This window comes from Lutra lutra, chromosome 4, assembly GCF_902655055.1.
Source record: "Lutra lutra chromosome 4, mLutLut1.2, whole genome shotgun sequence".
Lineage (NCBI taxonomy): Eukaryota > Metazoa > Chordata > Mammalia > Carnivora > Mustelidae > Lutra > Lutra lutra.
This window is the reverse complement of record NC_062281.1, coordinates 35,259,396-35,285,513: the sequence shown is the minus strand read 5'-3', so window position 1 is coordinate 35,285,513 and position 26,118 is coordinate 35,259,396. Positions and strand designations below refer to the sequence as shown.

The window sequence follows — 26,118 nt, the reverse complement described above, 5'->3', positions numbered from 1 at the left end:
AGTTCTTGATTAAAGATTTAAAAAAAAAAAAAAGCTTTTTAAAGTCTCATCTCACCGAAACTTTCCTTTCACTGGTACACCTGATAAGTTTGTACATTTCCATTAGGCTGCGAATTTACAAAAGAACTTAAAAACATCCGCAAGTGAAACTTCCTTGCAATTTTTCTAACTAAGTTAAAGTGAGTTCTAAAATGTTGCATTTCAGTGACAAAATAATGAAAAATACTTACTTTACTGGAGCAAGCAAATCCAGTCCCAAGAGCTGCCAAAATCTCAAGTACAGCTGGAGCGGAGTTGCACTTTACTGTGTAGAATGGCTTGATCTGAGCCACTATGTTCTGCCACTGACTGTGTTTCTTCACAATCTTTCCAAGATCTCCCACAAAAAATGCATTTTTCCCCGTCTGTTGTGATCGTGGAAAAAAAAAAAAAAATCAAAGAACTATTAAAAATAAAGTACCATAAGTAGTAAAGAACTCCCTTTTTTCTCCACAAATGAGCCAAGATACACCTGAAATACACTTCCACATTGAAGGCTTAATAGCCATTAAGACAGATTCAGCAAACACAGGAAAATCCAAACACCTTTCTTTTTAAACTTTGACTTTTTGCTGTGCTAAGCTGGCACATAAAATATTCTTTACTTTGCTTTTTTTAAAAACGTTATCAATTATAGGGACTTTCTACTTTATAACTGCCTCCATTTGGGGGGACTGTAGGAGGAAGAGACCACCTGTTTCCTTCCATGCTTTGCTAAGCCGTTTATTCACTTTGGTAGTTCAGTATCTAATTTCCTATTAAAGTGAGTAGAATCAGGAATGTTAAACAAAATAAGCTATATATCTCCATTATAAATTGCACTAATGACAGGATGGTAAAACAACAAAGCAACACAACTTAAACAATGTTTAAGGAGTCAAAGTTGGTAGAGAAGACAAAGAGAATGACAAAATTGTATTTAAAAAATACAGAAGCACACTGAATGTCAAATAAACCTGAGTAAGGATACTCTTCCCTCAAAAATAAAAACAGATTTTTAGGGGCGCCTGGGTGGCTCAGTAGGTTAAAGCCTCTGCCTTCGGCTCAGGTCATGATCCCAGGGTCCTGGGATTGAGCCCCACATCGGGCTCCCTGCTCCTGTCTCTCTGCCTGCTTCTCTGCCTACTTGTGATCTCTATCTGTCAAATAAATAAATAAAATCTTTAAAAATAAAAAAAATAAAAAAAAATAAAAACAGATTTTTATTAGGGATCTGGGGAGATCAGTAATGATTTTAACAGGGTTACTCTAGGGGTCAAAGGATTGTAACATGTCAGGCAAAGTGTAAGTCACTCAATGTTGGATGGCAGACAATAATCTTATTTATAAGACACAACACCTAAATATTGTTTGAAAAGCCATGAAGACAGTATTACTGCTTTCAATTCTTTAATACACACTTGAAAATGTACACTACTGGAACATACTGACCAGGAAACAGGATTGGAAATCATGGTTTTTGCGTGGCAGATATGGGACAGTTATATTCAAGTTACTCCATCCTTTCAAGATACGCCATTCCCAATATATTAGAGACAGAAAATTTATTTTCACTTTAATACCAAAAAAAAGAAGAAGAAGAAGAGGAGGAGGCCATTATGGCTACCAGCAAGAGAATTGGGACTTAAAAACAACCCACAAGATGTTCAGTTGTAATCACTTTTGAGCCATATAATTAGATGACAATGCTAGGAGAGCACAGGATTTCAGACTAACCCTTACTAAATGCTACTGAATGTTGGATAATTCAAGATTGTGGGACAAGAATGAATGAAAGGAGTATTTCAAAGATCATTATCTGGCCCACAAATAATGTTGCAAAAATTAGATTAAGAGAGAGCTCAGCATTACTTCCACTAGGAGGTTCTCTAGTGACAGGAGAGAACTATAAAATGGTTTGGTTATACAATAGACTGAACAGTATGGCAAGTGTCACTCCCCCGCCCCATCCCAGATTTTGATGGCAGTGGAAAGAAAAAGGGATTTTGCTGAGATGTGGGGAGATTTGAGCACATCTATAAAGGTTAAGAAGTTTTTTGGTATTCTATGACTGAATACCAGTAACATGAAAACAATTCTTCAACAAGTTGGAGGAATATGGGAAATCAGCCCCAACAAAGAAACAAATTTTATCAGTAAGGCAATAAAGATAATTCTATCACTAAGTACAAAACAAAAATAATCTTAAGTAACAGTGAACAGGAGTCTGTAGAAGCAGACACTTGGTGTAGTAGAGAGTAAACATTCTGTATAAGTCATCAAATTCTCATCCAAGATTATCTGAAATATAAATTATTATCTACTCAAGTAGATAGCTGAGGAAAAGAAGAAGCCAATTAGTGACTAGGAGGACAGCAACATAACAAAAAAATAGAACATACAAGAGTTGGGTGCTAAAAGGCAGAGCAGAGAAAGAGCTATAAGGAAGCCTTTGTTTTAACATGGGCTAGAAAGAAAACCTCATCACTACTCAAGCTTAGTGGGGGCATAAAATTAAGACAACTTGAATAAGTTAACATCTGAAAAAAGTACTTTTATCAGACTAACTTCTTGGAAATAGAGCAATGTTTTAGAATTCAGAAATTTATAAACACTGTATCTGAGAAATATGATATGGCACACTTACCAGGGTATGTTCATAAACATAGTTATCAATAACATTTCCAAGGTTTGTTCCTTCATCCAACAGGCCAACGGAGTAGTTTGCATCGTCAAGAAATCCTTTCATCTCAGCCGTATTCCACAAAGCCGAAAGTCATAAACCAGGAAAAACAAGAAGACGGGCCACCAAGCCTTATGTCTGGGTCCTTAGAATATGCAACAAACTGTCAAAATAGAAGTTTTTTCAAAATCTGTATTATTTCACTAGTTAACCTTAGCGTAGTTGTCAATGCAAGTGTGCTAAATGCCTAATTAAGTGAGGAATCTGTGATCACTTAACACTTGCACACTGGTTCATTTGAGATCTTGTAGTGCCCACTTTGAAGTGAATGTGTATTTTATACATTTAAAAAAACTGAGCTCAATATGACAATTTAAGATAATCCACACATGTGCAGTTTATTCCCAGTCAATACAGTCACCTTATTTACGCAGAGTTGTAGACCTAGTCTGTTATTATTTATCTTGCTTTTTTTCATAACACATAAGAAATTTCAGGAAAAATTCATTCTAAGTAAATAAAACTAGTGAAATACCTATCTGCAGCCAAGAAATTAAAATACTGGGGCGCCTGTGTGGCTCAGTGGGTTAAAGCCTCTGCCTTCGGCTCCGGTCATGGTCTCAGGGTCCTGGGATCGAGCCCCGCATCGAGCCCCACATTGGGCTCTCTGCTCAGCAGGGAGCCTGCTTCCTCCTCTCTCTGCCTGCCTCTCTGCCTACTTGTGATCTCTGTCAAATAAAATCTTTAAAAAAATAAAAAATAAAATACTGGTCTAAGCTTCAGTACACTGCCAGCCACATCCCATGGCATGCTAACAGGTAACTACAGATACAGGTCTTCTAAATTCTACAGCAGGCGAGAAAGTAAAGTAACAGCAATGGGTGGGGGTAGAGTGACTTTAGCAGACCAACTATAGCTTTGATATAGACTGCGCAGCTCTCACCTCAAGCTGAAAATGGTACCAGCTACACCAGGTTAGCAATGTTAAAGTTTCTTATGAAGTAAGCGGAAATCCTTATTGGACTACAAGTCAGAAAGACTCACATGGTTGTGGCTCTATCATTTAATAATTACATGATCCTAGCTCAATTTCTCTAAACTTCAATTAATTATATTAACTACTTCCATCAAAAGGCTGCTGTAAATATATTTTTTATATATATATGGCGCATATGAATAAAAAATACTTAAGTGTTGCTTCAGAACAGAGCTAAAATTAAATTGCCAATTGCCAGAAAACACAGAAATGCCACCATAATTTAAAACTAGGTACAAGCTAGGCACTTGGTACATCCTAAGCCATTTAGTAAGAACTCTAAAAAGTCAGGCTAAATCTAACGTCTTTCCTATGAAGAAATCTTTCCCTTCCCCCAGATCACCCATTCTCCTCTAGGTAGCATATACTGTTCTATCTTCTTTGCTGAATTCACTAGTCCTTAAAGGCTGGTTTAGGCAAGAATGTCTTTTAACATAAATAAAAAGTCCATTACCAAAACAAGTCCTCCAGACATGATACTACTCCCGTCTGGTACTTATTTCTGATTGCTACATTAATAATGCGCACAGGCCATCTCTTGGCCATCTATTTTAAAACTTGCACAGCCTTTCCTGTCATTCTTGATTCTCCCTTTCCCTCCCTCCAAGTCTGCTGTATGTGTTCACCTTTGGTGATGGCCCTCCTCTGAAAGGTATACTCCATTTCAGTGGTTCTCAAAGGGTCAGATTTTTGAATGCACCAAAACAAACTCCTCAATAAGCCATAATATTAATCAAATTCCATGACAACCAATACTTAGCTTTTAACTTTAACAACTTCATTTCCAAAAAGTCAACTACATTCAGTTTAGCTCACAAAACCTCTTTCAAGCAACAGCAGGAACAGAAAAATTAAGGATATTTTACAAAAGGAGTTAACTTAGGCATATCCAAGTGAGACTTATTATTTATGAAGTAAAACTGTAGCCTGGACCTTCTCTAAAGGTTGTTTTATCAGGAGTGATGTAAACCTGTGCCCAGAAAGCAGACATTTTAGGCCCGAGGATACATTATTTATTTTAAACAACCTTTAATAATTAAGGGGAATATCCAACTATGCACTAAGGGAGAGAGAAAAGATAAAGGTTACTTATTTTAAAAAAATAAATAAATTCAAAGGTCGGTATAAGAAAGTACAGCAGCAACTTTCAGTTGGGTTTAGCATTACAAAATCTTTATGGTCAAACACCTCTCATTTATATTATCAATAATAAAAAATACGTAAGACCTTCAGCCCAATATTTCAGTTACGTATTTAACTGGGAACCTTAGGTTATTAATCATGGACCTCCAAGGCAAATGCTGCCAAACAAAAAGTCTAGTTTAAAGTCAAAAAGATATGTACCTCAATTTCCGATAGCTGCAGTCCTTATAGAAAGGGTGATTCTCCTCTATCATCAGGATTCTCAGTACTTAAAAACATCAGACCCCTTCCATCCAGTCTTGCTTACCTGCTGAATGCCTACATTCTTAACAGCAAACATTTTTTAGGGCAACGTGCCAGGCACTGTTTTAAGTACTTTATACATATTTTCTCAATCCTTAAAACCATAATAACGGTATTACCACCATTTTAGAGTGAAGACACTGAGGAACAGAACAATTAGCTCTAGAGATGCCGATGATCAAATTATGTTTAAAGCGAAAAAAATCTGGGATGCCTGGGTGGCTCAGTCATTAAGCATCTGCCTCTGGCTCGGGTCATGATCCCAGCATCCTGGGATCAAGCCCCGTGTCAGGCTCCCTGCTCGGCAAGGAGCCTGCTTCTCCCTCTCTAGCTCCCCTGTGCTTCTGTTCACTCTTCAAGCTATCTCTGTTATAAATAAATTTAAAAATCTTTAAAAAAAAAAAAAAGCTAAAAAATTTGTCTCCCAAGCACCCCCACCCTTAGAAAAGAGGTTTCCTTTTTTTAGAAACCCAACAGTAACTCTCAGTCTGATAGAGCTTTATCGTATTTCCATAATCAAGTAACCATTTCTCAGATATATAAATTCCCATAGTTCTAATAATAAACTAAATTCACATACGGTATGAAAATATCCTATTACACCTACCCATATCCTTTTAGCCTTTATAATTATTTTCTAGATTTTTAACTTTGTTGTTCCTTCTGCATCTTTTGTCTAATTCTCAGGTAAACCCCAAAAGTGAAATTATTTTTTCCGGGGACACCTGGGTGGCTCAGTCGGTTAAGCGTCTGCCTTTGGCTTAGATCATGAACCCAGGGTCCCCAGATCAAGTCCCAGATCGGGCTCCTTGTTCAGCAGGGAGCCTGCTTTTCCTGCTTTGTGCTCTCTCTCTGACAAATAAATAAAATCTCTGAAATTACTTTTTCTTTTAACCCATTTTATCAACTGTCTATTTACATGAAACAATGTGCACCCATATTAACAAATGTATACACCTCCATAACCACTTGTATGAACTTGAGTTCCCTTATGTTCCTTTTGCAGTGAATCCCCAAATCTACTTTAGCTAACCACTGAGCTGTCACTATAGATCAAACTTTTGTAGAGGTGAAATAATTTTAAAATACAACCCAGAACTAAAACAGGTGACAAATAATGAAAGACATGAATAAAAATATTGGAAAGCGCACCCTGCTCTGAGGAATGGTTGTGAAATTGTTGTATTATCACTGAAATGCAACTCTCACTTCAAACGTAACCATAGTGTTAGTTCACCAACCCCTTAACTCACAAAAGGACCCTGATGGAAAAATAAAATTCACTTACTATATTGGCAGTACTTAACAAAAACAATGAAGGGACTAACACACCCAAACCACAAAAACAGATGTAGTATGTGTAACATTATTTGATTTCCTTAATTTTACTGAGCATTGCAGTAAAATTGTTAAACCAGCACAACAAAGCCTATACACATAAAAGACAGTGGATGTAAGTGAGCTCTATCTCCCTTTACCTTGGATGGTCCCTGAGGGTTTTTTCATGCTCTAGTAATTCCCAGCTCAGAATAGGTGCTCACAAACAGGTGGACAAAGGTGTCACAACTCTTAGGAATGGGGAGTTCTTAAGCTTAGGATGGGCTTGTGACAGAGAACTCCTTCAAAGTGTTGAAAAAGATGGTCCATTGTTCACTTTTTTTTTTCATCATTCACATTGTTAAAAGGAGCCCCAAAACAGTGACCCACATATAAATGCAAAGCTCAACTTTGCATTTGTCAGTTACTGTTAAAAACTGAAAGTCATCCCCAGGAAAAACTATTACCTCTAAAGCATATGCAAAACGTAAAGACCTTCAGGTGAGAAATTGTCTAACACATTCTGAGCTAACAGACCCTTTGTTCAAATGAAATGTCACTTGGAAGCCCAAGATTTCTAACAACTAAAAAGACTGAAGTAGATGGTTAAGGGAAGGCTGGTTCTTTCTTTCCTACCCCCTGTATTTACCCCAATCTCACTGAAAGAAAGAGTCCTAAAAATAGTTCATAATCGTACCTCCAGGAGCCTTTGCCTACCTTTCTTAACAGGTTTGCAAAAAATATTTTAAAGCTCCACTATCTCAAAAAGGTTTATGTTCTACATTTCTGCCTCAAAGCACTAAAGAAGTGTTTTGCTAGTTTTCCAAGAGGCATTTGAAGTTACTTGATGTTAAACCAAAAATCTAGGACATATACAGCATGTCCTACAGAACCAGAATGAAAATGTAAATGCATATGTGTTGTGGGTGAGCAGTTTATATATCAGATCTGCCAACTTAATCCACCTCAATTTTAAATCCCACAGGCAATTTCCAGACACCTCACCATTAAGGATGCCCTCAAACCCAGGTAATGCCAAACTTCACCCCAATCCTCCAGTCCTGAGTGTTCGTTTCCAAAAGACACTGCACCATTTTTGATGGCTTATAAATCAGAAATGGGACTGATTTACTGGCTCCAACACATTAGGACACATTATGTGGTCAGCGCTAGACACTGAACTGTTTAAACTTCAGAAATATCTACTCTATGTAAATCTTGGATTTCCAAATGGAGCAAATTCATCTCATAAAACCTATGAAGTTTATTTTTTATCAACAAACACTAGGAAGTATTCTCTACTTACAAGCCTTCAAGCCATGTTCACAAACACCTTACCAATGTACGGTGAAAGCAAGCTCAGCTTCCTTCACACTAACAATTGCTGTAATCACAACACTACTTCTGTAAGCAATTTCCTCTTAGATACTGTAGCTGGGGAGAAAAAAGAGTGTTTAACATTCCTTATTTACGCCTTCACATTGGTGCTTTCTGATAACACTTTTTTTTTTTTTTTTTAATGAAGAGCTGCCAAAGAAACAAAAGGCTTCAAAGAACTGCGCACTGCTCCCTGGAGCCTTCCATGAGGCCGCTGAGTCCTCATGTTCACTGAGAGTGTAGCTCCAAGAGTAGTGGCTGCAGCAGCTGGGCACTTGCCTTGTTACACACCTGCTACAAAGGCTTCTATAGTTGATTGTACTTCAGAAGAAACTGATACATCTCTCAAATAATCACAAGATAATTCTGGCAGCAACAGCCCACTTGACACCAAGCTGGATGAATATGAGTCTTGGATTTCTGAAGTGAAGACCTCCCTGGAAGTAGAACAGGGAGAGCTGAAAGGTTGAGAGTACTGTTTTAGATACATGTAAGCAGGAAACCCAACCTTAATATATCAACCACTTTTCTAAAAGGACGTTTACTCATTAGAGAATGAGAACTTGAGATATTTTGAAATTATAACCACTACTGTAAAGAAGACTAAAAGCATTTTTTTGGTTGTTTTTTAATATATAATTTGAGGACTTAAAACTCAGCTCACAGCTTTAACAATAGATACAATGCTGTCGAAGTCACCTCTGCATTCTAACTCTGAGAGAGATGTTACTTACCACATAGAATGCCTTTGGGCAAAAGAACATTAGAAGAGGAGTCTCAAAGATGACTTTGGCATTATAGATGCGAGGCCTGGAGAAGGTTCGAACTACCAGAAACAGTGACAGGAAGCTATCTAATGGAGATGGTACAAACTTCCAATAAATTGTGAGGACCGTTAAGACCATGTGGATTTTTGCCATACTGGACTGAAAGTAAGTGATGGATAACAACAATAACCTATACTGAGTACTCGGAGGCTGCTTCAATCAACAGTAAGTGGAAAGCCAGTAATGGCAATTAACACCCTTAAAAATTTACTCTTCAGGTGATGAGGTTAAAAAAAAAAGAAAGAAAGAAACAAAACAAAACCCTGACTAACCCTAGAGGAAGATTATTAAAGGTTACTGCTGAAGAATTATTTTAAAAGAGCAAGAATAGGAGACACATTAAGGGTGGGGAAAAAAAAAAAAAAAACAATAAACAAAAGAAATGAACCCAACAGGCTAAGTTTCAAGTGTCTAGGTAAAAGCTGACCCATGACATATCTCAAGATTCTAAAAATACATCTTAATGAGAAAACAAAAACACAGGATTTTAATACCCATATACTTTTACACGTGGAATTGAAAGATTAAGCTCCCTTTAAAAAATGTGTCTTGACTATTTGATGTGAAGGCTAATTTTTTCTTGAATAAGTAAAAATATTTAAATCCCTCTTGGTAATTAAGATGCAGTATCATTAAAGAAAACTACTGTAATACAACATGAACAGGAAATATATAGCTGTATTAATCTTAAGCTTTCTGAGCTTTATTGATGTAGTATAGGGAATAACTCTTTAAACAAATAGACTTAATTACTATTTTGATTACCTTATAGGGCAGATCTCACTGTCACTTCTCCAAGAAGATTATATATAAAACTTATGTGCAATATAATGACTACAGCAAATACAAGTTAAGAAACAGAATACCGGGGCACCTGGGTGGCTCAGTGGGTTAAGCCTCTGCCTTCAGCTCAGGTCATGATCTCAGGGTTCTGGGATCGAGCCCCGCATCAGGCTCTCTGCTCAGCGGGAAGCCTGCTTCTCCCTCTCTCTCTCTTCCTGCCTTTCTACCTACTTGTGATCTCTCTCTGTCAAATAAATAAAATATTAAAAAAAAAAAAAAAAGAAAGAAACAGAATACCTTACAAGCCTATACATCTTTCCCAGGTGGCAGTGGTTGCATGTCCCCTAAGCATGTTCATGCTTTTCTAATCATCATTTCCTTGTGCTTTAATAGTTTTATTGTTCTATATGCCCCTAAAACATTGGCTTTACTGGTTCTGAACTAAAAATGGCATCCCTGTTGTTCTTCTACCACAACTGACTTTTGTTCAACTTTATAGTGCAGACAGATATGACCAAAGTCCATCAATTTTCACTGCTGTGTTGTATTTTGTGTAGATATACCATTTATTTACCTCATCTGGGTCTATGGGTTATTTCCCACATTACTTATAATACTATTTATGACATAATTTCTATTTTTTTTTTTTAAAGATTTTATTTACTTATTTGACAGACAGAAATCACAAGTAGGCAGAGAGGCAGGCAGAGAGAAAGAGGGAGAAGCAGGCTTCCCGCTGAGGAGAGAGCCCGATGCGGGGCTCGATCCCAGGACCCTGGGATCATGACCTGAGCCGAAGGCAGAGGCTTTAACCCACTGAGCCACCCAGGCGCCCCCATAATTTCTATTTTTTATGTACCTAAGAGGCAGTGCTATTCAAACTATGTTCTTCAAACTAGCTGATCCAGAAGTTAAGAACCAAGCAGTACACTACTTTACGCTGTGGTACAAGACACTAGCTTGCTGAGTGGCAGCTTAGGTAGCACTGGTCTAGGGCTACATATAACTGCTAGGTTTTTAGTGAAAAAACGGTCTTCAACTCTTGCTCATTTTTCCTTTTTTAGGTCTTTTTTTGTGCTTTTTACTTGTGGGAGCTCTTCATGAATTTAGGATAGCAAATACCTCATTTGGAGAATTATTTAGGGATCATTTTTTTTACAGTGTCCATGTTGAACATACTAAGACCCCTTCCTACTTTTTGGTCATGCCCAACAGAACACCATGTTGACCAGCTGACCATGTTGAACCTAGATAAGAAGATACAACACTTATTTAGGAGCTCTTTATAAACTGTCATCAGAGGATCCTTGCAGCAAAAAGCAAGAAATAGATGAAAAGAGGCATGTATTCAACATAAACCTAATAATGTCTGCATAAGCAAATAAATCATAGTAGGGAATTCTATCCTAACAGCATGGTAAAGAATTCAACAAATTAGGAAAAAAAAAATCAGCTAAAATATAAAACTGAAAAACCATTACAAGTTAGTTTTTTATTAAATATAAGAGAACATCTATTTCTTATGGTTCTTACTAATTTATGTTTTAAGATTACAGGTATTCATGTTCACAGTAACACTACCTTAGAGAAACACTGTCCAAGAATTTTCTGTGATAACTGAAATTTTATCTTTGCCCAAAACAACAGCATTAGCCCCATAGAGCTCCCCAGCACTCACAATGTGGCTCATGCAACTGAGAACTGAATTTTGTATTTTATCTAGTTTTAACTTTTAAAATTTAAATAACCACCTGGCTAGTGGCTACTGTACTGAAGAGAGCAGTGCTAGAGGATGCTATTTTCACAAGAAATTTTAGATCAGGTCCACACACATCACAGATTAAAACCACCCCACCTCCAAATAACTTTGTTCAAGGTAACAAAGATCAATTCACAAGTTTACAAAGTTAAACTGTAGGGGCACAGAAAGTAACAAACTCCACAGCAAGTTCAGAAGAGAGATTTAAAATGTGTTTACATAAGATAATGAAGAAAAGGCAAAAAGTTCAGAGAGGAGGCATTTGAAAATAATTGGTTATCTTGGGCCCTTCTTCAAGTCAAGTAGTTATAGGCATTTAAGACCTTATTGTGGCCGAGTATGGCCCAGACAGGCTGAACATCAGTCTAATCCTTGTAACTCAGTATGCTGCACAAATATTTTCTATTCATGCCATAACGTTCCTCACATTACTCAGTGGAATAGAGGAAAGGATGGCTAAATCTTCGCTTCAGTTAGCTTGTGACAAATTGCTTAAGCATGCAAGGATGACCCTGGAATGGAGGTGAAGGACAAAAAAATACTGGTTTCTTTTCCTAAGCACCTCCCCTGCAACAGCCTCCTTAGGGTTCTCTGAACAATGGCCAGCACAGAATAGCCTATTTACCTATATTTTATAGTTTACAAGGTACAAATGCCTTATTCACTCCTAACTGGAATTAAGTGTCTCAAAATTTCAGGGGGAGAGGGGAAGTCTCAAAAACACTGAAATAAGACTATGTAAAGGGAGCATAATGGAACACAAAAATTGGTAGCCATTATTAATTCTCCTGGCTCAACTGTCTTTTGTAATAAATGCAAGAACCATTTTATCCCCTTTAAAAACTGATCTATACTGCCTTCCAGTCTTTTTGGCCCTCACAGAAAAGATCCTAAATTTGCCTAAGGAAAAAAAGCCACATTCCCCAAACACTGTTTTATTCATTAACGTATCTTCACATTGTGCTTGTACAGAATACTTTCCTGCTAATTTACACCAGCAGTGAGGAACCATCAAGTACTATCTTATGTATGCCAAGTGATACACATACTTTAAAAATTGTGTGTTTCAAGGATAGCAGTTTTATTCAGGGTTTTTTTTTTTTTTTTGTCAAAGAGCACCAACAACCATTAATGAATGTTCTGTTGAATTTGTTTGCATCACAGAATCTGTAAATTACCCAAACTAAATGGTTAAATAGTTAAAATAATTCCAATTTAGTTATAGTAGATCTTATTAAGGCATATGTAAATATCACCAGGAGACAAAAAGGGAGTATTTAAAATGCTGAGGATTCTCATGAAGTTTCTATTTGAACATGGTCAACTACTGAAAACCACGTAAAATATCTTAGACAAATTTTAAGAGCCCATTCAAACCACTCAATTAACTGAAACCTATTTCTAGATTTAGATATAACTTTTAAAAAGTATGTGGTAATGATTAATTCAATCTGACTTCATTACCAGTTCTGCTAGTAAAAGTAGCTGGTTAGAAGAGAATTTAGTTTTCTGGTATGCCTGGGTGGCTCAGTCAAAGCGGCTGCCTTCAGCTCAAGTCATGATCCTAGAGTTCTAGGATCAAATCTTGCATTGGGCTTCTCCCTCTGCCTGCTCTGCCCGCTGTTCCTCTTGCTTGTGTGCACGCGCGCACTCTCTCTGTTAAATAAATAAATAAACTCTTAAAAAAAGAGAATTTAGTTTTCTGGAAAGGACTATTTAAAATTTTTCCATTAGGCTACTTTATTAATTATAAAACAGTGACAGCTAAAATAACTTGAGAATCTCCCCACAGGAAAAAAACACACCAGCATAAAGCCCTGAAGAACTTTTTTAAAGGCATTAAACTTTGAAGGGAAATCCTAGAGCTTAGACCATTTGTATAGAACTAGTGGAGTATTACACTGTTCAGAGAGAGTTCACATAGCTATATGCTTTGCAATGCCAAGTTATTTTCCACAAAAGCCAGTGTGTTAAGCCCTTTTAATGACTTCTGGTTTTCCAAACAGTACTATTGCTCCCCAGGATTTTAATGTCTAGTATAACTGCTATCTAAGGACATTTCTGAAATGCAGAACTTTCTCTTGCCATTTCTACTAATTCTAGTCAAGAACCTTCGGAGTCACATCTTTTCTGAATTTAAAATTTCTCAGATTTTAGAATGGTACTATAGTACACGTGTACACGTACACACACACACACACACACACACACAAACAAACATTCTCTAGGAGGCCAAGCTAACAAACTCTAATCACAGTATTTCTACAACAAAATTTAGGAATATCGGCACTAAATGGAATAAGATAAAAACAGCACCAGCTCAGCTCAAGGTTTTGTTCCCAAATCAGTTTAGGTTGCTTCTAGAAGGCTATAAAAAAATTTTTTTCAAGTAACTTTTAGACTTCAGAATTATATACATGAAGGATTATGGACCTGTAACTTTATAGCAAAGCTTCAAGTACAGTTTTGTTCAATAGTATACATTGTACCTGGACATAATAAATCAGTTACTCTGGCTGCCAGAAACTGCAGAATAAATATCTTTCTTTAGTATATTCTACCTGTGTTCATCCACCCCCAAAAGGAGTAAACTATGGACTTTCCCAATACTACATTAATTATTTTAAATAAAAACTACTTTCCTAGATTTGGCAGAATCATTTATTAACCTCGTATCAGTTCACAGATACAAGCTTAAGAGGAAACATCGCTAAAAATATGAATACATTCTATTTACATTAAAGAGACTTCAATTAAATGCCTGCCTACTAGATGCCAACTAGACCCCACCCCAGAAAAGTTAAATCTCCAAGCCAATGAGGGTGAAATATTAGACATTTTGGAAACAGAATAGATGACTAATAGCAATTAAGAAATAACTGACTTGGTACTGAGATGGCAGTAACAGCGCTTCTCTCTACCATGCATGCAAGCCACCTGGTTAACACGCAGCTTGAGTCTGGTTTGGGTAGGGTGGAGATTCTGCATGTTACAGATGATACTATAATCCCAAAACCCACATTACATTAACAAGGGGTGCTTAATACACTCAAAAATGAAAAATCATTGTTACCAGTTTAGGGCTAAAGGAACTGTTCTAGTTATAGCTATGATTTAAAAAATAAGCAGTTTGCTCAAAATCACATAGTTAGGAGAAAGCCAGTATGAGAAATCCTCTAGTGAGGTTTTTGTCTGTAGAACTTTCAAGAAATCCTACCATTTAAACTGTTTATTTCCCCCTCTCTTTAGCTTTGCAAATTTGTTGAGAAGGTCTAATTTAACTTAATGTAATTAGATAGAACATTTTTATTGGATAGAATCTATTTAACATTAGACTACAGAAACACTAAATTGATACCCTAAAGCTTACTGAAAACTTCAATTATTTCCTCCAAGTCTCCGGACAACCTAGAAACAAACCTTAAAACCTAAATGTCAATAGTAAGAAACCTATAATAAATTTTAAAAAAACTATACAAATCTAGCGGCACAAATTAAAAGAACATTTTTCTGTAGTATTATATTTTGCACCAAGTTTTAAGTAGAGTCCAAATTTATCCAAGAAAACTTCAGAAAGTGACATGCTGGGAGACATACATTTATCATCTCTCAGTAAGTCCTCTAAAAACAACCAATTTTTCCCCACAAGCTGAGTATTACATAAAGTCATTTTATAAAACAATTATAAACTCAGGTAATCACATTATACCTGGGGCAAGATGCTCAAACTATTAAAACAAGAAGATTCACCTCTTATATCTCACGCTGTGGGGACACATAGCTTCAGTGAGTGGTATGAAGAACAGAATCTTTTGCTCTATTTAAATATGTCTCTCTTTTCCAATTAAGCCCAAATACTTAAAAGTTCACGAAGTTTAACAGTTGAATGATAGAACAAACCACTGCCTACACCTTAAATTAAAAACAAACAAGAATACAAAATCTCTCCAACTTATATTAAAACCTGGATTTCCTAAAACTTGGGCTTGTGGTAAATACTTAAGTATAGTAATACTTGTTACATACTCAAAATAAATTAAGTGATCCAATCACTGGTAAACAATGCATACAAAATTGAATCAGTATACCCTGTAATTGTCAAGCCTTTATTTTTAGAACTTTTAAAAAAGATCTTTAAAAGTTACTTCACTTTAAGAGATAAGAACACTTTCAAGTTTTGAAAAAAACTGAGCAACAAGAACTCTCCTTTACTTCAATCTTACAAGACCCCTAGCTTAGATGTGAAAATACTTACATGGACAAGTTAGGAGATGGAACCCCCCTATCATCAGCTAGGTTCCCAAGGTGGCTCAGCGTTGAAGTCGAACTGCTCTCTATACAGCACTTCTCCTAGGCCCTCTGGGTAGTTGTATACTTGGTCAGAAAGTTCGCCCTAAAGAATGAAATAGAAGCAGTAGTAAATAGTCCTAATTAAAAAAGAAAAAGGTTGTGCTTCAGCAGATTAAATTGACTTAAAAATTAACTGTAGGAATAAGTTTGTTTTAGAAGAGCGTTTCACTAATCACATTGCACAAATAATGTTTTCAAAGGGTTTACCAAAGCACTTTTCCCTGTAGTAAAAATTTCCACACTGCTACAGTACAAAATTCACAAAGCCAGATGTCATGATCCACTTCCCAACTTGGTATATCTACCTACTCAGTTTCCAGACTTCATCTAATTTCATTGTCACTTTTATTTATCCTCTAAAAACCCAAATTTCTAAGTGACCTAAAATTGAAAATTTCCAAGTACCCTTATTAACCTGATGTACAATGTTCTGGCATGATCCATAATTTGGATCTACTCAGAACATTTCTTACTCTCCAAATTCCAAATTTTTTTAAAGTGTAAAATCTTACTACATACCAAAAAGATCTATGACTTAGCTGGATACATCATGTATGTGAAATAACACTTGATACCTGCTTTGTACATTAGACAAGTAACTTGAAGTATACACCTCTCTTCCTTATACCTTAACCTACCTAGACTTAAGTCTACAATCACTAGAACATACGAATGTTTAAAGTGCTTAGCATGTTACAAAATGCTAAGTTTTAGCAATGGTTATTACCTATTACAGTTTCCTTAGATGGACTTTCTCACCTCTAAACTGCTATAGTCTGTACTTCTAATCATAATCAGGTGGTTGCTACTTTAAAGCAATATATCCTGACAGTATTTGCTAGAAAGGGTGGTAAGGAGGAAACCAGAAAATGAAACTAGAAATTAGCATGTTAAGGATCAGAGAAATTTCAAAAGTACTCTAGACATCTCTAAAACATCACAAAAAAATAAATATTTTAAAAATAAAAAAAATAAAGCATCTCTCATCTCCACCAGGATAGTTGCATCCCGTGGTTCTTTCAGCCTACTAAGAGAATCTGCTCACACACATAGATGAATCAAGAACCCATATCAACATGTAACAGGGGTTAGATTAGATTCCAAATAATATATTCCCAACAAAATAAAGATTTTTGATTCTTCGCACACCAAGATAATTTTAAAAATAAATTAAAAGCCGACACATGCTAGAGACAGAGACAGTTTATTCTCAAGTATCCTAAGGAATAGGATAAATATCTCATCTCCATCCCTCCCCCAAGTATCCACACAGCTATTTTGCTTAATGCAACCCAAGAGCAGTGACGTATGATGTTAAAGATTTTAAACTTCAGACATTCAAAAATGTTCTTCAGCATGATCTCTAAAACATTCCCATCTAATAAAAAGAAGGAAATGAAGGCCCTAAAATATGAAAGACACATTTTAGTAAAATAAAAGGGGTACACAGGGTAAGAGAGCCATTTACATAGAGAATAAATAGAGTATTTGTATAATTAAACCAAAAAGAAATTAAATGAAAATGTGGAGAAAAGGAGGTATAGGAAAAGATAATTATTCTCATTTAGAATGGAACGTGTAATCAGTTGTATGATGAACAAGACTACTATCTAGTTCTTTAACTGAAGAAAATGTCTCTTGTTACTTCTGGATAAGCAAGTACAGGGAGAACTAGTCTTTAACTAGTCAGCAGGTTACTAACCCCCTCTAACACACACAAAACCCAAAACCCTCCCAACACCTTTATAGTAATTATCCCAAAGCCTAGTGGCCCCAAATTATCAGTATTTCTCTGAATGACACATAGCAATTGCCTTTACCAATGACTTTTAAAGGTATTCTTTCCAACCCCCCACCAAACTCCAGTCTAATTATGAGAAAAATACTGGACAAGCCAAACAGGAGAGCATTCTACTGGATATCTGGCCAATACTTCTCTAGGCTGTCAAGGACAGGACAAACAAGGTTAAGAAACAGTCATACAGATCAGAGAGAACTGGGGAAGACATGACAACTGAACATAATGTGGTACCACGGGTTATCCTGGAACAGAAAAAGAACATTAAAAACTGATGAAATTCAAATAAAATCTGCAGTTAACAGTAATTCATCAAAGTCTCCTTTAGTTTTCACAGATGTACCACAGTAAGATGCTAATTAATAATGTGAACTCAGTGAGAGAAGTACACAGCTCTGTACTACCTGTGCAACTTTTCTATAAATCTAAAATTATTCCAAAATAGTTTATTTTATAAGATCAGGCAAAGTATTCACATAATGGACTACCACTGAGAAATAAAAGTAACAACCTACTGATTTATGTACCATGGATGAATATAAAAAAACCTGCTGAGGGGCGCCTGAGTGGATCAGTGAATTAAAGTCTCTGCCTTAGGCTCAGGTCATGATCTCAGGGTCCTGGGATTGAGCCCTGCATCAGGCTCTCTCCTCAGCAGGGAGCCTGCTTCCCCCTCTCTCTGCCTCTCTGCCTACTTGTGATCTCTGTCAAAAAAAATAAATAAAATCTTAAAAAAAAAAATCTGCTGAGTTAAAGCCTTTTACACAAAATAATGCTTAACAGTTTAATTCCATTTACATGGAAGTTCTAGAGCAGACAAAACTAATCTATGGTTTAAAAAAAATCAGAATCCTGGTTGCCTCTGGAAAGGACAGTGTGCGGCATTTGAAGGCACAAGGAAGTTTCTGGGGTGAGGGCAAAGTTCGATTATCTTGACAGGTTTGGATCACACAACTCTATTTTTTTTGGTCAAAACTCATAAAATGATAGACTTAAATCTGTGCATTTTACGGTTACATGAATTTTATCCGAAGCTTTTTTTAAAGGAATAAACTGTATTAAACTATGATATGTGCTTATGAACTGAAGTTAGAGGGGTGGCGTATCCTGGCATCTCCAACTTTGAAATACACGGAAAAATGAGATGAGTTGATGAAAAGGACAGCAGGATGGCAAATAAAATGCTGTTAAATGCATCTAGGAGAAGGTACAATTCTTCTGCCTTCTATGTTCGGAAGAAAACATAAATTAAACCTGAGTGGCAAAAAAAGAAGACACTGATTACTTGATTACTGTACCTAACTGTCTCATATTTCATCATTAGGAGCCTATCTTTCCTACTAAATGTAAACTCCTCAGGGCTTGTCTTCCATGACCAGCACCTACACTCTCACATTTGTAAAAGAAATTAAAGATTAGGGCCCGCCCGACAATCACTGGCTATATTTCTGCCAGGTTCGTTCCATCAACTCCTCCCCATCATAGAGCACTTCTCTCTCTCCCTTAAGAGTCCTCAGGTTCCCACCTAAGCTGGGGCTTAAAGGTGGAAACGCCACAGAACAGAAAACATCTTAACAGATCCCAGGTGCCACTAAGAAACCCAGGTAATCTGAACATCATGGGTGTAAACTGTGTACCCGACCTCAGGTTTCCGAGCCAGCAGTGTAGCCCAAGAAACATACACGCTCAAGAAATATTTTGGGCCAGTTAAAACACGTCACCATCATTCCGGCTGGCAGTCAAAATAGTACTTGATAAGCCACCCAAGCCTACCGTTCTCCTTCTCACTGCCGGGGAATCGTGGCGCGGACGGGAAAACGAAGCCATGGTGACTAATCCTCAGGCTCCAAGAGGTGACTGAGGTGAGTGAAGGCGACTTGGCCCAATCAGGAGCGCCGCAGGGGGCGGAGCAGCACCCGCGAGGCTTCCAGAAGGGGCCAAAGGCCTCTCCCTCGCTACCTGACACCGGGGCTTCCCTGCCTCCGGCCCCGAGTGGCGTCAACTTTCCTCCACCAGAGGGGGGCCGCACTCCCCGCACCCCCAAGAACCCGTTCTCCTCCGGCAGCTGTCATAGGAGGCCGCCGCCAGACCCGCCCCACTCCATTCATAAGGCCCCAACCGTAGCAGCCCTTCGCGCCGCCTGCGGGGATACCGGAGGCGACCGCGCGACCGGGCTCCGGGCCGGGGTTGCTAGACCAGGGCCCCTCAGGACTGCGGCCCGGCCCCCTCCCCGGAAACAGCAATGCACCACGGGAGAGGGGTGGGGGCCGCACGCCGCCAGGAGACGACGCCGACCCCCGGCAGAGACCCCCGCGAGCGCCCCCACACGCACACGCCCCCTCGCTTAAACCGCGGCGGCTCCAGCTCGGTCGAGCGGCAGGCGGCCGCCTGAGGGCCCCTAAGCGCGCCCGCCACCCCAGCCCACCGCGCCGCCGCCGCGGAGGGACCGACCGCCACACACACCGCCGTCCGCCATGTTCGAGGCAGCTGGCCGCGGGGCGCTGCGGGGCCGCCGGCTGGGCGGCGGGGCCCAGCCGGCAGGTACCCGGCAGCTTCCCGCGGCCGGCCCCGCGCCCCGGAGCCCCTCAGGTCGGTACTCACGTGAGATAACGGCCCAAAGAGTCGGGTAAAGCGTCTTCTCTTTTTCGGCGGAATTTTTAAAGAGGGATGTGGTTACCTTGAGCAGAAATACCCAAGGCGGCCTGGGCCATAGGCTGCGGGGACGACGTGGGGGGAAAAGCGCGGCACCGACACCAGCTGTGCAGCAGTGGCGGCGGCGGCCGAAGGGAGAAATAGAACAACGCGGGTAAAAGAATGGCGAGGACTGGGTGGGGAGAGAATTCGGCCTCGTCACACTGCAGAGCCGAAGAACGAGAAAGGATGAGAAGAGGCAGAGAAGGAGAGAAAAAAAAGAAACACCGCAGCCGAGCTAAAAGCCGGAGTGTGGGAAGGCGGCGCCGGCGACGCCAGTATTTATAGTAAGGGGGCGGGGTCTGATGACGTCACAGCCGGCCCGGCGGCCGCGCGAGCTGGGCGGAGCCGGACTGCAGCCCTGGGCAAAGGGAGGGAGCGGAAGAGAAAGGCGTGAGACTAGGACGCGGCTGAGCGGGGGCGAAAGGGGGCGGGGCAGGACGGGCGACCCCGGGTGCAGGTGCTGACCGCCTGGTGGCTTCCCGCCCTGTCGCGGTCCGCGGTTCCTTTGCCCGCGGAGCTCCTGGCGCGCGGATGGGGGCGGTCGAGGGAAAAGAACGCGCCTGGGTCGGAGCGCAGCGTCGCCCCGCGCCTCCACCCCTTAGGCGCTTACGCTCACGCTTGTCGCTGGCCCCCGCGCACTGTGAGTTGGGCCCGGTTCTCTGGCGGCCACGACGCGGGGGGTTGTCCCGGGCCATGGGCGGCTGCACGCGTGCACTGCCTGAAGAGGCTGTAAGGGAGGCCTGTGAAGGCCTTCGTCCGAACTCCCCCCTCGAAAGCACTACGCTATTTGAGGGTTCCCCGGGCATAGCCTCCCAGGGTGAGGTTTCAGCACCGCTCTCCTTAATGGCTGGGATGGGTGGGCCCAGTGCTGGTGAAGTTACAGAGCCTTGTGCTCGCGTGAAAATGTCCCCAGTGCTAGTATGTTACAATATGGTGCTTTAGTTTTTTTTAAGGAGTGTGGCCTCTGTGTCCTCATTTAAAGGGTTGGTGCAGTCACACCCAGTCCTTATTAATGAAGGACCCGTGTTGGAGAGAGCATTACTGATGTTGGAAACGCACAATACTTTAATCCTCCACCTCGTTTTCGCATTTTAATTTTACTACTTAATAATAGATTTTTTTTTTAACTGGGGACCTGGTACGACCAACATAACTTTTATTCTCATCTTTCAAGAATGCCTTCAGATTAGCCATCAGGAACTTTGAGTCCTCTCATGCTAAATCCTTGGGACTCAGAGTCAGTAACACAAATGAAATAATGTATTACACATCCCTCCCAAGTTAACATCTATGAGATTAAGACCTTTATTTTTCTTTCGTTCTTCCCCAGCTTCAGTTTATTTTGTGAGTAGCACTGTAGTTTATTAATAAAATGTAAATTAGGAAGAAAGAGAGAGAGCTTTCCTGCATGGAAAAGTAGCAAAGCTGAAATGTGGGCTTTTGGAGGAAAGTATTAGGTAAAACTCGGGAACTGTGGACTCTTCTTAACTAAGTTTTTCCATATTTCATTTTGCTGTATCTTGACTTTCCCTTTCATCCTTTAAAAATTCTTTTTGATTCAGAACATTTATAAATAGCACTTTACTAGACCTCCTGGTGGAAGGAGTAGGCTAGAGATGAACAGGCTACTTGAAATCTTGCTTACAAGCCAGCAGGAGAAGTAAGACAACTACACAAAATAATTGGATTGTTTACAGATAAATAAGTAATATGCTGCATACACTCTAGTAGAGGGAGAAAATGATTGCAGCTAAGTGAGAGAAAGGCTTCTGGGGAAAGTTGGTGATAAATTTTGAGAGTAGATGTTCCAGACATTGGGAAAAAGTGATTTTGAGAGCAGATATTCTAGACAAGGGAACCAAGTGAGAGAAGGCACAGAAATTGGCCAGTTTAGAGTACTCTGAGTGGGCTTTCTGGCTCCAACATAGGGGCCTGGCTGCTAGTGAGATTGAAAAGGTAGGTTAGGGCAAGATCAAGAAGTGATCAGAGCTTGGACTTTATTCTGGAACCATTTAAGCAGGGACACAATATACTCAAAGATTTTTTTTGTTTTTGTTTTTGTTTTTTTTTTAAGATTTTTTATTTATTTGTCAGAGAGAGGGAGAGAGAGCAAGCATAGGCAGACAGAATGGCAGGCAGAGGCAGAGGGAGAAGCAGGCTCCCCGCCAAGCAAGGAGCCCGATGTGGGACTCGATCCCAGGATGCTGGGATCATGACCTGAGCGGAAGGCAGCCACTTAACCAACTGAGCCACCCAGGCATCCCTCAAAGATGTTTTTAAAAGATTATTCTGGCATCAGTTGTCTTGAAAATAGAAAGCTTGGAAAACACAGTAAAGGATACTCTTACAAAAGTTAAGAATACTAAGGGGTTCAGAATGGATGGGAGGGAAAAGGCATTGAAAGAAGAGAAGGTAATCTTGAATGTCAAGAGGGATAACAAGGTGTCAAATGATTTGGGTATACTAAGCTAATCAACAGGGAGAATTCTGGAATCATGAACACGGGTAGAAATAGAAGGACCCAGTTTGGAGGGTAGACTATGAGCCTGCTTTGAGCATAGCTGAAGGTGTTGATATAATATCCATGTAAAAAGGGCCCAAAGGCCCTTGGAAATTGGGAGATCTGGAGCCCTTTCAGCTATGAATTTGGGAACCTCTCCTATAGACATGATGATTAAGGAAATGTTGAGGTCTGTAGGAAAAGGGATATAAGCAAAGGAACCTGAAAAATGCCAGAGAGGAGAAGCCGGCAGAGAAAACCAAGAGGACCAGCCAGAGAAGTAGAAGGAGACATAGTACTTAGTACTTAGACATAGTATAATGTCAAGCCATGCAAGAAGGAAGGTGTTCCGAGAGGGAACAAGTGATCAAGATGTCCGTCCCATCCCTCAAACAGGATGGGGAGAGGGTTCTGATTCTGGCAAATGGCAAATCATTGGTAAACTCTGAGCTCATGTTAGGTTTGGCTTTTTGTCCCGAAGTTTCAATCATGGGAGTGTTCTGAATTTTAGAAAAAGGAAAACATGAGGATGGGGAAAAGAAAGGCTTTGAGCACATGGCAGAGAGAACCCTTGGAAAACTATTGTAGTGATCCATTGAGAATGATAAGGGCCTGAAAAGAAATTATCTGTGACTTTCACTGAGTAATTTCTGTGGAGTGGGAGGCACAGAAGTGAAGTTTGAGGAGTAGCTGAAGTGAAGTCATTGGATGTTGACCACTCTTTCAAGTGGAAGGTACTGGACCTGAGCCTAATTCAACATCATTTGTACCATGAAGCTATTCAACAACCTATTATTCAAACTATGTGCCCTCATGATTAGTGCTTGTGCATTCAAAACTAAAGAATAATGCAGCTAGCACTATTGTATTTATTGTATTTGTTGAATATAGTAGAACCTTAAAAACTGTGCTTCAGTGGACTAGCCAACGTAATATGTAACTTTAACAGAACGATAGCTTCCTAATGAGAACAGCATATTTAATTGTGTTTGGGGTTTGAGGTTTTATTTTTTTTGAGGTATTATTTTTTTGCCAAATCAGGTTACTCATATAGAAAAACACAGGTAGTGCCAGGGGAAGTATTATTATTATTAAACAGAGAGCCCTAAGATAAAGCCATACAGTACCATTCACACTTAGATCATCCTGGTCTATTGATTCAAACTCATTTGCTTTCATGCCAATAGATGTAAAAGTTGGAATGAATTAGATTGCTGATAAAGACAAGTGACTCAAAAACAATAGGTACACCTAAAAACACCAGCCTACAATAGAACTATCTTGTTATCACATGTATAAATGTGACAATTGTAGAGTCCAGTTGTAATCGAGAGTAAAAACACAATGGGAATGTTTAAAGACAGCTTAGCAAGCAGCTTTATTGCTAAAGTACATTCTTAGAATACTCTTTATTATATAGAAAACTAAAATACATATTTTGTTTTGGGGTTTTTTGAGACTTTTAAAGTTTTAATGTTAAGTTTCATCGGAAATGGTAATGCTCTTTGAAATTCAAGCATTTTATTTTTTTTTTTTTTTTTAAGATTTTATTTATTTGTCAGAGAGAGAGAGAGAGCGAGCACAGGCAGACAGAGTGGCAGTCAGAGGCAGAGGGAGAAGCAGGCTCCCCATAGAACAAGGAGCCCGATGTGGGACTCGATCCCAGGACGCTGGGATCATGACCCGAGCTGAAGGCAGCGGCTTAACCAACTGAGCCACCCAGGCGTCCCAAAATTCAAGCATTTTAAAGAATACTTTGTAAAAATGACATTTTCAAACTGATACACAGTAGAGGAAACATGACAGATTATTAATTTTTAGCCATATTTCCACATTTCAAATTTTCACATAGGCAAAATATATATAGCTTTTGAATAGTTTAAACATTCACATTTTTTAAAAGGTTTAAGTAATCTCTACACCAAACATGAGGCTTGAACTCACAACCCCAAGATCAAGAGGCATATGCTGTTCCAAATGAGTCACCCAGGCACCCCAAACATTCACTTTTTTTTTTTTTTTTTTTTGGTGGGCAGCAAAGCCAAGTTTATTGGGTATTAGTAAAGTGATAGCACAAAGCTCCCAAAGAGGGAGGGGACCCCAGAGGGTTGCCCTAAACATTCACATTTTAAAACTCAGTATTTCAGTTGTCTACCATATATTTTGGTGAACTCATAATCTTCTAAAAAGCTAACCTGCTTCACAAGAACCTGGTGCTATGGCTTTTATGAACTAGTAAAAATGCATAAGAGTGTTTCCAAATTACTTTGCAGGGTTCAGAACACAGATTATATACCATTCTTTCCTTGAACGAGATGGATCTAAGGTGCTGTCCTTTATTTGTTAAATATCTGTTAAAAATCTTTTAGAGCTGTAATTCCTTTACCTAGGTTGATTTTCACCTCAAATGGGAAATCTCTTAATTTGAGAGAGAGTTTTTGTTATCATGTTCATTTTTTTTTCTCACAAAATTTAGGTCCCAGAGCAGTAGATTTCCGTGACCCTGCATCCCAGCACTGACTTGAAGTTGTTCATGTCCATTACCCGTCTTTGTCCACAGGGTAATCTAATCTGCAGAAAGGTATGCCTGGCAAGCAAAGGATGGCAGAGCCCAGATTCAAACCCTGGTGTAAGGAAGTTTTTTTTTCTACTGAAATGGTAGCTGTGTATGTCATTAAATGTGGGTCAGCATTTTGCCTCTCTCAAGTGACTTGGATGCTTTCTGTGATAAGCAGATCATAGGCAATACACTGATGTCTCATATTACGAATAAAAGATGTAACAAGTTACTGTTAATTTAAGAGGACTGCTTCAGAAACCTATGTAAGTAGCCAAAACAATAATCCAGTTTTACGAATCAAATATAACATACATGTCTAGAATAATCAGTAGACATGATCCATGAGTTTGCTCTCTTATATCTTCATCTAATCCCTGGAAATGAGGAAATCCCTGGAAAGTTAATTTCATGGTCACTTTGCTGCAAGGCATTGTCTGATAACAAGTGTTTTATTGGTTGGGTAATATATAGTAAGGCTTCTATTTCTTTGTCTCAAAACAGCTGCTTGGCAGATATTCCTAAACTTTTTGGTTATAGGCATAGGACATAGGAGCTCTGAAATCTATTCTTGTCCAGTTTCATTTATGGTTTGCTTTATTGTCTTTAACAAAGAACCTAGCCAAGGTACTGTCACATGAGCACCTGCATGATTGTTAATAACAGTAACTATAGGCTACATTGTATTTAACAAGAATCTTTAAATTACTTTGTCATTTAACCTGAAGTTTTACAAATCCTCTTGTAAACATTTATATCATTCCGAATTTGCTTTATCTAATTATTTTATTTTATTTTATTTTAAATTTTTAAAAGATTTTATTTATTTATTTGACAGACAGAGATCACAAGTAGGCAGAGAGGCAGGCAGAGAAAGAGTGGGGGTGGGGAGAAGCAGGCTCCCTGCCAAGCAGAGAGCCCGACATGGGGCTTGATCCCAGGACTAGGACCCTGGGATCACGGCCTGAGCCGA

The 26,118-nt window shown here is 39.1% G+C and overlaps 1 protein-coding gene across 7 annotated transcripts in view; it reads right to left on the bottom strand.

The window, feature by feature from the left end:
• The window catches only part of AZIN1 (antizyme inhibitor 1), a 31,492-nt gene extending 11,144 nt beyond the window's left edge, over positions 1-20,348 (bottom strand). For 2 of the 7 annotated variants that reach the window (XM_047725996.1, XM_047726002.1), the window contains exons 1-5: positions 19,996-20,348; positions 15,502-15,639; positions 8,169-8,314; positions 2,666-2,864; positions 231-404 (exon numbers count right to left, since the gene is read on the bottom strand). In XM_047725996.1, coding sequence (XP_047581952.1) covers positions 231-404; positions 2,666-2,767 — 276 coding nt within the window. In that variant the 5' untranslated portion in view covers positions 2,768-2,864; positions 8,169-8,314; positions 15,502-15,639; positions 19,996-20,348. Of the gene's footprint in view, positions 1-230; positions 405-2,665; positions 2,865-4,641; positions 4,708-8,156; positions 8,336-15,501; positions 15,640-19,995 lie in introns of all 7 variants that reach the window. The other 5 variants (XM_047726000.1, XM_047725998.1, XM_047725999.1 and 2 more) reach the window with 5 other exon arrangements.
• Between the last annotated feature and the right edge of the window lie 5,770 nt (positions 20,349-26,118).